Source organism: Sebastes umbrosus, chromosome 4 (genome assembly GCF_015220745.1).
Source record: "Sebastes umbrosus isolate fSebUmb1 chromosome 4, fSebUmb1.pri, whole genome shotgun sequence".
Classification (NCBI taxonomy): Eukaryota; Metazoa; Chordata; class Actinopteri; order Perciformes; family Sebastidae; genus Sebastes; species Sebastes umbrosus.
Genome location: NC_051272.1, coordinates 6,670,311 through 6,681,946, shown reverse-complemented (window position 1 = coordinate 6,681,946; position 11,636 = coordinate 6,670,311). Strand labels below are relative to the sequence as shown.

The window sequence follows — 11,636 nt, the reverse complement described above, 5'->3', positions numbered from 1 at the left end:
GACAGGGTTGCATTAATTTGACCTATATTGATGTAATTCATTCCTAACACTTCATCTTTTTCTTTTTCCTGGTGGGTTTCCATAACATTACAGTATGAAGAATAACACTAATGTCCATAGATGGCAGCCGGACTACAGTTACAGTGTTGGAGCAGCACAATAGGTTTAGTCAGCCATGACCTTTGAGTAACCTCTCTGTAAGAGGGGAAAAGAGGAGGATATATGGGCACAAGAGGGGAAAGAAAGAAGAAAAACAGATGGATTGAGAGAGCTTGGTTGGATACAGGAGAGAGAGAGAGAGAGAAAAGAGAGGTGTGAGAGAGTAAAGGAGCGCTTGGCACACAGACAGACAGAGAGAGAGAGAGAGCTTGTTTCCCTCCTCTCCTCTCCCTCCAGCTTTAAAACAGTGAAACAGCCCTTTGAAGAGGAAGAGAAGGGGGGGCAGTCCTTCATCCCATCCAGCCTGGACTGTGAGCAGCGTTCAGTGTGCCGAAGCTCACCCAGAAAGCAGACACACAACCCAGAGAGCCAGCTGAGGAGCTGACAGAGCTGACAGAGCTCAGGCATGAACGACATCAAGCTGGCCCTGCTGGGAAGCCAGGGGGCTGGGAAGTCAGGTGAGAAAAATACCTGTTTTTATCATCTCTGTACTGTTTATACAGGGCATTTAAAAGCTCTATTTGTTGCTTTCTTTTCCTCAAATGATGATGATCTTTGGTGCATAATAAAACAGTGGTGTAATGTAAAGTACATGTACTCACTCAAGTACTGTACTTAAGTACAATTTTGAGGTACTTGTATGTCACTTGAGTAAAGTATTTCTTTATACTTTTCTCTACTACATTTCAGAGGCAAATATTGTACTTTTTACTCCACTTTATTTGACAACGTTAGTTACTTTGCAGATTCAGATTATTAATACAACATATAAATCAACTAGTATATTATGATGTATTATTATACAGGTTGAACTACCCAGCAGTATACAAAATAGCTAAAATTAGCCCTGTCTGCAACATTAGTATTAGTTTTATTAATCCAGTGTTATAGATATTCTGATATGGGCTACTCTGCATAATGTGTACTTTTGCTTACTTTAAGTGCATTTTGATGCTAATACTTATGTACTTTTACTTAAGTAAGATTGCAGGACTTGAATCATCCAGATTTTCAGGTTCTTCTAAAGTTATTTGGAAAGATCAACATCAAATGTAGTAAAATAAGGCTTCTTTTATAGTCTGCTTACTATACTTAAATACTACCTGTTTAGGTATTTTTACTCAAACAAAGGTAGATAAATCTGTAACTGTTGTATAGTGTTTCAATATACTGTATGAAGAAGCTTCCAAGCCTGAAACTGTGATTTATTCAGTGGTGGAAGAAGTACTCAGATCTTTTACTTAGCTTAAAGTAGAAATACTCTACGCTGTGATAGTCCTGCATTCAAAATTAGTTTGAGGCCGAAGTAAAAGTATAAAAGTAGGCCTATTAGCATCATAATAAAGTACTAATTATGGAAAATCACTCATCTCAGAATAATATTATATGATTGAATATGAGGCCGACTTGTAGCTACATAACTTTAATGTGTTTTTTAACTTTATATAGCCTACTGCTAGCTTGTGAGTTTCACATTATCCGTCATAACCCATCATCATTTATTTGTTGATTATATATTTTTTTATTATTAATCTCAATCTAAATAAATGTAGAGGATTAAAATCTGCAATATTTCCCTCTAAAATGTAGGCTAGAGTAGAAGTATAAAGAAGCCTAAAATGGAAGTTAAGTAAGTGCAAGTACCTCAATATTGTACCAGTACTTGAGTAAATGTACTTACACCTACTACAAAGTAGTGACTTGTGGATTGATGTTTGGACTTGGAGCAAACGCTAACTAGCTAAAGCTGCCTTCACATGATAAGAAATTTGCTCTTCACTCACCACGAGGTAGCAAAGCGCAGCGCTACACAGAATCATTTGTCATCAAAAAGAGAGCAAGGAAACTACTTCACTGTTTCTAGACAACAGCAACAGATGCAGCTGTTATCTCATTGGTTGCGCTTTGAAAGGTCAGCGGCAACCGAGATCACAGTTGAAATAATTTGAACTTTGAGCGCGGCTCTTGGCGGCAATTTCGAGCGGTGCACCACGCCAAGGATAGCACTTTGCCTATAGTCGGGTGGCACCGCTCTCCACATAGGAAAACAATGGCTCAGCCAGAGCAGAGCGATTTCACCGCTGGTCATGTTTGCTTAACTGTAATTGTCTGGTCTAACTGCCAACTCTTCAATCTCAAATTTGAAAACAGTAGTTTGACAAGAAGTGAAACAAGGTCCACTTACTACCATTTCTCCAGAGCGTTCAACCACCTCTTTGTGGTCTCTCTAAAATAAAGACTTCTGTTTGACATCTCGGTAGGCTAATTCAGTCAGCCGGATGCTAAGCTAGGCAAACTTTAACTGGTGCTGCTTGTTTTCAGGTTATACCACACCTAAGCTTGTATTTTTCACTGGGCTTTGGTTTCATATTACATAACCAAAAAAACAGTTTATTGGCTCCATTCGTTGAGATTTAAGTGAAATAATTTGATTATTTACGCCTCCAGAGAATCCCTGCTTCTTGAAAGACCTTTGTTAGATTAAAACTAATCAGTCACAGAGCTGATTTCAAGGTTGGAAAAGAGAAAACACGACGTATATGTTGAGGTTTGATCCATCAGAGTCAGTGCGCTTTACCTTTAGGGGAGCTAAAGTTCCCCACCGACGCCACTGGTTTCGTTTATGTTGTAATTACCTGAAGCCTTTTACTCTGGCTTTGCTGTACTGCGCTGACAGTTGGTGCCACTTACTCTTTGTTGACATAAGTAATATGTGAAAAAATAATCTGTATTTTGAACTCCATCAGCTTATTTTCCAAACCTTTCAACAGTTTATGTGTGACCTTAAATCTGCACGTCAAACTACAGTGAAGAAAATGCTGTTGAGGCAGAGGAGAGGAGTTATTGCTGTTGGAGTTCTTGTTGCATATATATATATCAGTATTCAGTCTCTGTGGCGCTCTGCGTTGTGTTCAAGCTTCATAAAACAATGGGACGTCTCCATTCTCGCTGCCTGGCAGTGATGCAGAGCTGTTACTGTGGAGATGCTGCAGCCTCTGGAGACTGTATGTGTGCATGTGTGTGTCCATTTTAGTACCGCTTGCTGCTTCCAGTACACGTTTATCATTGTCTTGTTGTTTTGCTTTCTGAATATATCAGTGTTGATGTGAAGAAGGCCCCGAATGAATTGTGCCTTAAAGCCCTATGTGTTGAATTTCCTTTGCATTTTACAGGCTGCATGCATGAGTAACTTTTTGGGCCATATCCATATTTATGTCCCCGTAGCCTTAGCATAACCCCGTCAGAGGCCCATGACTGACCGCCATCCGCACTAGAAACTTCAGCCCTTCATTGAAACTGATTGTCTGTGGGACCAAAACTAGTCAGTTTTATATGTAGCTCGCAGTCTAGAGGCGAAGCAGAGGGGGAAATATAACCATTCAGCTTGCCAAATATGCAAACTGGGCTTCCAGCAAAGCCATACAACCTCTTTCATGAGAGGCTATACAGTTTCACCGCTCCACTGTTGGCACCGCTCCACGCCTGCGGGAGTGAATGAGGGTTCAATTAACCCTCCCTGCTGCCACCTGTGAGGGATGAGAGTGTAATGATGCCATGATTCATTTTTTGTTGTTTTTCATTTCGTCTCTTTCCTCCAGCTGTCCTTGTGCGGTTCCTGACCAGGCGCTTCATCGGAGAATATGCCTCCAACGCCAGTAAGTGTTTCCAGGTGATGGAGATGAGGTTGTGGTTTGATGGAGGTTTTGGTTTTGGAGAACAGAGTTTATTTCCAGACAACATGGATGTTGTTATTTAGTGGTGCATACATTTCACCTGAGCATTCATGAGATTAACAATCCAGGATACCTTCTGTATGCAGCATAATTCAAAATGATTACAGCTTTAAAAAGATTAAAATGGTAAATTCCAAACACCAAACTATTCTCGTGCACATCTACTGTATCTCTATTTCATGGTTTCTCACATTTTATCTAATTAAAGCCGTATTTATATATTTTGCCACTTGGGGCAGTGGAAGAGGCTGTAAATATAAGATTAACATATTATCACCCAGAGGTGTGGACTCGATACAGCTTTAATACAGCATGATGTTCATTTAGTAAATTATGGTCCCGTTTAGAGTCAAATAGACCATAAAGCAGGGGATGCTTTAGGGTGTGGCTACCTTGTGATTGACAGGTTGCTACTATGGTGTTGTCCGGTCTGGGAGTTGTCCGTGTTTTGGTCTTACAACTTTAACCCTTTCACGGTGTTTTTTCACTTCATGAAAGTTAATTATAACATTTTTGTCGCCTAAAAATTTCTTATTCAGCGTTCGGTTGTACTTAGCTCCAGCCTCTCGTGTCACTTCTGGTTGCATAAAACCAAGATGGCGACGGCCAAAATGCAGAACTCAAGGCTTCACAACCGCAGTCCACAAACCAATGAGTGACGTCACGGTGACTATGTTCACTTCTGATATACAATCTATGCTTTAAATCCCAAAAAATAAACCAAGTCAAAAAGCTAAGACAAACAAACGAAACATAACGGGTAAGGAAAAGCAATTAGTACAGAGATAGATTTTTATACCTTGAGTCAATATTTTAACCAATGAATTATGCTGTTATTTATTTTTGACTGTTTCTAATCCTTGTTACAGATTCCCTTTACCATAAGAGGCTGTCAATTGATGGCAGGCAGCTGAATCTGGAAGTTTTTGACCCCTGCTCTCAGGTACAACACATCACTAATATCGTTAACTGGATCCAAACCTTTGGAAAGTCAACTATGTGGATATTTTTTCAGCCCATTCACATGAAAAGGCGTATGAATTACACGATAATGCTCAAAGCATTTAGCCTGCAATAAGCGTGCAATAAGAACTTCTTTCTTGCTCTTGGCGTGTCATTTTGTACGCCATGTAGTCTGTACTGACTGCAATGTAAACGCATCTCTATAAATATACGCTCAGAGTTAGCATAAAAAGTGTGAGGTGAGGTGGATGGGTCCAACAAACACAGGACTTTCAACCAGGAGACCGGTGTTCAAGACTGGTGTTTTGGTTTGTAAGTTAAGTTAGTGATGTTTCTCACATGTTTTCCGTATTTATGTTATGTTGTTTACATACGTATTTTATTTAGTTTACGTACTGACTTTAAGCCCAACCATGATGTTTTTCCTAAACCTAAGTGAGTGGTTATGTTGCCTAAACCCAACTGGGGACGTTACTGTAGTTTTGTTGTGTGGTGTACAAATGACACGTGAAATTGTTCTTGTAATATCGTGCTATTTACATGCCTTCCCATGAGTTTTTTTTTTTTTTTACTTTTTAAATAGAAAAATAGCAGAGCTGCAGTTGGACTCTAAACTTGTTTTGCGTTCTTTGGTTTCCTCCCTCATTTCAAGCCGTCCATTTGGAAGTCAGATTTCATTTTCCAGCATTTAGTTTGAGTCATGATCAGTCATCACTTACAGGTGTGGCAATATAACTGTTCCTAAAAATGTTGATAAATCATCAGTGTTGGAAGGACAACCTGCTGTCTCCGTAATGTCAGCGGCCAAGAGGAGCTCTCCTATTTTTAGCATTATGTTTTAAATGTATCCTCAGTGTTTGAGAGAGTTTAAAGCCCAAGTATGGTAAAAAAAAAAAAATCTGGGTCCTTCAGCTGAGGTGAAAAACATAATATTTTCCATTTTGGAGCTACAAGCGTTTCACATAACAACAGTAAAAACTGTCCGGTTTCCAGTCTGCCCGTGACCTTGAATGAATCATGGTCAGGTATTTACCTTTGGGCCGGCACGTGAGCGATCCGTACAGCCCTTAAATCCAAAAGGTTTACGAGAGTATCCCGAGGCGATGTGTGCCAGTGGCTGTCTCTTTGAAGAAAAGAACCATATAACCTGGTTACGTCTCTTTCAGGAAGACCAAAAGAGCCAAGAGGCTTTTTTACTGCAGAGTTAGTATTTTATTGTAAAACCTCTTGGTTCAGCAGAACAAGAGACGTTCATTGTCTTTGCTGGTTAAACTCACTGTAAGGCCGCTCTTTCATAAGAAACACTGAGTGGATGTCCTGCCCTCCTGACCTGCACTGCATAAAGAAACTATGAGTCAATAAAGAGAAAGGTATAAGTGAGTTTTTACAGTGCTCAGACATGTCCGCCCCCGGGCCTCTTGTCCTTCCTACACTGTTTATTTCTCCTCAAGGTCGCTGAAACTTGTACAGAGTCTTATTCTCAGGGTGACAAGAACAGCAGTAAAAATAGCTCTGGAAGAAGTGGGACAACAGTTATGTATACGTTTATGGGCTATAAGGTGTAATGAGTAATTCCACACTGAATAGCTTTCTAATGTGTCCTTTATGAAAACTAAAGACACCTCTATGAGCAAAAATAACTAGGAGCTGTACTGGTCAGGCATACAGGGCAGCAAGTTATAGAAGCAACACCACAAGTGTCCCTATATAAGAAAATGATGTACGAGACGGAGGTCAAGTCTGTTATTTTATACACCCGGACACCTTGCTGTGTATATTTACCACTGAAAAAAATGTAGTTAGTGTTAAAATTGTGACGTATAGGCGATGATCTCACGATATAGGTCATTTCATATCCAGATAATAATATATATCACAATATAGCATTTTTTTTCTGGTAATTCAATAAATAAATAGTCTGAAATAACCACATGGTAAAGCCTTTTTTTGTAAACTCCTGTGTGAATTAAATACTTGTCAAATGAAAAGTATTTTCTCATTTTAAGAACTTGAGTGTAAAATGAACATTGAACGGTTTTACGTCAAATTATAAAGAAAAAATAAAGAAATATAGGCCTAGCCTATATCCCAATAGAAACAATATATATAGAAATATACAAAAGACATATTTATATCGTTTTGAAGATATATATCGTCATATTGCCCAGCCCTACTTCATAGTCAGTTTAATTCATGGTTAAGTCCGGTTTAGCCGTTTGAATTATCGGGTAACGTGGCCACAAAAAGAAGAAGCACTGTTGCTATGGTTACCTGCAGTTTAAAGTCACAGTGACATGGAAGTTAGAGGGTCTTTAGCTTCTGTAATGCATATAATGCCTCAAGAGTTTATCAAATTGAGTTTAATTTAATCAAATCAGTGGCTAGAAGATTTAATTCAACTAAAAAAAATGAAAAAAACAAGCCCTACAGGAAGATAAACATACTACCTGAATTTAATCTCAGCGTGGTACCAAAATAAAAGCGTGTGTGTTGTTGTTGGCAGAGCTCAGAGGCCAGGTGTATACTGGAGGAGCCGGTGGACTGGGCCGACGGCTTTGTGGTGGTGTACAACATCAGCGACCGCACTTCCTTCATCGACGCCAAGGACATCCTACGGCAGATTCGGGAGGCGCGCATGGAGAACTGCAAAGGGTCAGAACTACAATGAGGTTATTTTATGATGAAGCGGACAGAGGCTGAGGCTGGCTCTGAGTGGCTCAGAAAGATGAGTCTTGTTGATCAGAGCTGTTCGCCTGTTATGTCAAACTATTTCCAGAAACGTTGAGGCGCTCCAATGCGGTGCAAGGATACATGAAATGTATCCTTTTCTGAGGCTTAATAGTTTTTGCAAATTTGTTTGTGACTTGGGGTCTTGCTACATTAAGATTTGGGTTTAAAAGTGAAAACAACATCAGGAATGTGTTTAAAATTCAACTGAGAATATTGACGGACGGTTATCTGACATTATCAGTTAAAACAAAACCTCATGTCAATTGAAAACAGTCTTATTTTTAGCTTGGTATAAATGCCATTTTGAGTTTAGCCAAAGGTTTATCCTTTTTATAGCATCAAATAATTAATCAAAACTAAATTTCTGAGAAAAATGAACAGTTGAACATACGTCAGCGTGATAAGAACTATCTAAAATGACAGAAACCATTTTTGGGAAAAATGTATTTAACTTTTTAGTTTGGCCAACCCGCTAACATGGAGGAGGCGGGCTTTAGGACCTATACTGCAGCCAGCCACCAGGGGGTGATCCAGATGTTTTGGCTTCACTTTGGTGAAGCTGTCAGGTGGTCCATCTTTATATACAGTCTATGATTTTAATGTGGTTACTTTAAGTGTTAATTGTCTACTATTCTCATCAATAAGTAATCATTCAGTTGCAGTTAAACTGAATGATTAACTGCAGATGTTCATCCATAGTTCAGAATTGCATCCATTGTCTTTTAAATCTTTGGACCTCGACTACAAAATAAAATAAAGTTTTGTGAGTTTGAACAATGCTTCTCCAGACAAAACGTTGCAATGATGGGTTGAAGAGGTTTAAAATTACAGTAATTTTCCAGGAAACTGATGCTTTTATTTGGCTCCACATCTGTCCACATTGACTGACTGTATGTGTTTCAGGGAGGTGGAGGTTCCCGTCTGTCTGGTGGGGAACAAGCAGGACCTGTGTCACGCCCGGCAGGTGCGTGAAGATGAGGGCCGCTGCCTGGCTCAGGAGAACCGCTGTCACTTCCAGGAGGTCTCGGCCGCCGAGAGCTACCAAGACATCGCCAACCTCTTCACCCAGCTCATCCGGCAGGTGATGGAGCACCTCAAGTACAGAGCTGACCGGCGGCGCTACAGCGGCTCCAAGTCCATGGCCAAGCTCATCAACAATGTGTTTGGCAAGAGGAGGAAGTCAGTGTGAAGGTCACAGTGGAGCCAGCTGGAGGAACTGGGATGGTGTGTGTGTGGACCCATGTTAAAGGGAACTGGTCAAGAAGTTATACATGCTGGAAACTGTTTTAATACAGCGGTTCAAACATTAACCTCATGTTCACAATGTGAGCAACATGTTGGTGGGAAGGCGTCAAAATGTAGAGACAAATATTATTCTTTTCCACATCCTTGTCAACTTTTGTACCTTTTGTTGCTTTGGTTTTTCCTCCTATGTGTTTCCCTGCTTTGAGCGAACAAAACTATTAGAAAGGACTAATTATGTTGTGATTAAAACAAAGCAGGATATTGTTGATGAGAAAACAAAATTAAGTTTTTATTTAAACTTTTCTCAAAAATACTTCTCTTGTCACAACTTACAAAAACACATATCGGCACTAGAACAATTCCAGTTCTACGGAAGCATGTTAGGGCCATTGTAGGTAAAGAAAAAATTCAGAGCCGGGGGAGGGTGGTAATATTCTGAGAAAAAAATTGTAAATTTACGAGAAAAAAACTCATCATAAAGTCATAAATTTACAAGGAAAAAACTTGAATATTCTCTGAGAATAAAGTGACACATTTATGAGAAAAGAAATCACAAATTTGTGTGATTATAAAGTCTTAAATAATGAGAAAAAAATCTGAAAAATAGTGGAGTGCAAAACCGTGATAAAAAATATATATTTTTTTGTTAAGTAACCACATTGGTCCTAAAACACCATCATAAGTTTCAGTATCAATACCACATATACCTTTTTTGATACATAATTTTAGGTAATAATTACAAGATTTTATACTTATTCTGGCTCATAAGAGCTCTGCTCAGGTTGAAGTTGGATGGAGTGACGTTGGTAATTATGGGAAGTCATTATGTACCAATAAAGGAAGGAGAAAAGGGTAAATTGTCCCCCCTATGGGCAACAAAGCTGTGAGGGGAGGCACAGGTGTACCTATGGCCTTTCATAAAACAAGTCAAATTTCTCAAATACAAGCAAAGCTATACATAAGTGTGTCCTAAAAATGATGTCTAAACTCTGTAAATATCTTCTCAAAGAGCACATAATCAATAAGAGTGCAACTAATCATGCAGTGCCAACGTTCATTATATACTTTCGATGCAAGACACTGTTTGTTCCAACAGATGCTCAGAAAACAGCAAACCTTATACTGTTGACATCAACAGCTACTTTCCAAGCAGCATCATTTCTGGCTCGTTTATCGCTGCAGTTTTTCCACATGAAACCTCAGACTCCTATCAGACCGGGAAGCTTTGATTGGCTGTAATCAGCTTTCTCCTCTGTCTCTCTCACTCATCAAACTGTTCATCATTAAATGTAATCACAACACGGAGGAATGGAAGTCTGATGAGCTGCTGATTTGCTAGTGACGGTGAAATGTTTTTCTCCCCTGAAACTCCCTCATCAATGTGCTCACATTGTGAACTCACTGGTTACTAACCGTCTCTGCTGTTGGATGTTACGTTAAGCATCTCTGTCATTAGTTTAAGCAAAAGTACCATTACTGTTAAAACTGCCTTTCTGCATCGTAATGTGGGGATAACACTTCTTCAGTCCAGTGTTGTTGTGCAGCAGGTTTTATAATGTTTTAGGAGGGAAAAACAGCTTGATGCATTTTACATGTTATTATTTGTTCATATTAATGCTACTCTTTGGAAGCCATACTGTTTGTTTACAGTTGATTATTATACTGTTGGTTGTAATATGTCATACTCTCTCTACTTATATTGACATATGGTATATCATTTAAATCCATCGCCTATACAATAATGTGTGTAACCATTTAATCTGATATATTGTGCATATTAATTTCTAAATTTAATCATAATTGTATTTATTTGGTCTGAAAAATATCTTGAAGATGAACTCACAACTTTCAAAGTTTAAACACTAACATGCCAACTATAAGGTCGTGAACTCATTCAATGCTGTGCTGTTGTTCTTCCTAAATCCAGTTATGTCACCACGATGCTGTTAAGAAAAAAATGTACCACCCAAAAAAAAATAAGTTCACGTGTGCAGCGTTTTTGTAGATGAAAGTTCCTTTTGTAAATACTGTAAAAACATCTGCTGCTCCGGAGGAAATTAAAGTTTAACATTGCTTAATAAGACGCCTGTTTTAGTTCTTCTGCTGTTTGACTTTGAGCTCAACTTTAATTAAATGACCGAGAGAGGAGGCGTTTCTCTGAAGCCTTCAGGAAGGAGGAATTTCCTGTGTGTAGCTGCTAAAAATATCTGGTTTGGAGGCATATGTACTGAATTCTGGCCTCCAAAACAAAGAAATGTTCCTGAAGTGCTCACTAGATGGCAGCACAAAACATCCAAATAATGTGCTTTCTTTCCCCCCTATATGTTTAATGATTTCCTGCTCATTTGATCTGACCTTTTACACACTGAATTAATTCAGATTATAGAGAGGAATGACAGTGAGCAATAAAATGAAAAAAAAGAGAAATTCACTTTTTTAACAGACATCATTTACATCACGTTAGTGACCTATATTGTGACCTCTATGGAGGCATTTCTATTTGATTTGTTCCACCACTCATGTATACAGGTTTTTCTTTTAATCACCCACTGTAAGAACCAGAGGTGGGACCAGGTTATTGTTTTGCAAGTCACAAGTAAGTCTCAAGTCCTGAGTCAAGTCCCAAGTCCTAAACTTTGAGTTACGAGTCCTAAAAAAGTCAGTAATGCCATTTTAACAACAGATAATACAATATTCAATTCACAAAAATCATACAAAAAACGGAAAAAGTCCAGAGTGCTCGGAAGTTCAAATCAGTGTGATGAAGGTGCTCTTTGGTGGGGTACACAAAGGTTCAAAAAAGGG

At 38.9% G+C, this 11,636-nt stretch overlaps 1 protein-coding gene across 1 annotated transcript; it reads left to right on the top strand.

The window, feature by feature from the left end:
- Positions 1-367: 367 nt before the first annotated feature.
- rerglb (RERG/RAS-like b) lies at positions 368-10,906 on the top strand. The gene is made up of 5 exons (XM_037766560.1): positions 368-617; positions 3,759-3,815; positions 4,763-4,836; positions 7,360-7,508; positions 8,490-10,906. The coding sequence occupies exons 1-5, from the start codon at positions 566-568 to the stop codon at positions 8,773-8,775; spliced, it is 618 nt and encodes a 205-aa protein (XP_037622488.1). The 5' UTR covers positions 368-565; the 3' UTR covers positions 8,776-10,906.
- Positions 10,907-11,636: the final 730 nt, after the last annotated feature.

Bases quoted from the DNA above. Each gene is read 5' to 3' on its own strand.
- rerglb (XM_037766560.1), top strand. From the start codon at position 566: ATGAACGACATCAAGCTGGCCCTGCTGGGAAGCCAGGGGGCTGGGAAG. The intron at 4,837-7,359 runs GTACAACACATC...TGTTGTTGGCAG, and splicing joins TTTTTGACCCCTGCTCTCAG to AGCTCAGAGGCCAGGTGTAT. The intron at 7,509-8,489 runs GTCAGAACTACA...TATGTGTTTCAG, and splicing joins CGCATGGAGAACTGCAAAGG to GGAGGTGGAGGTTCCCGTCT.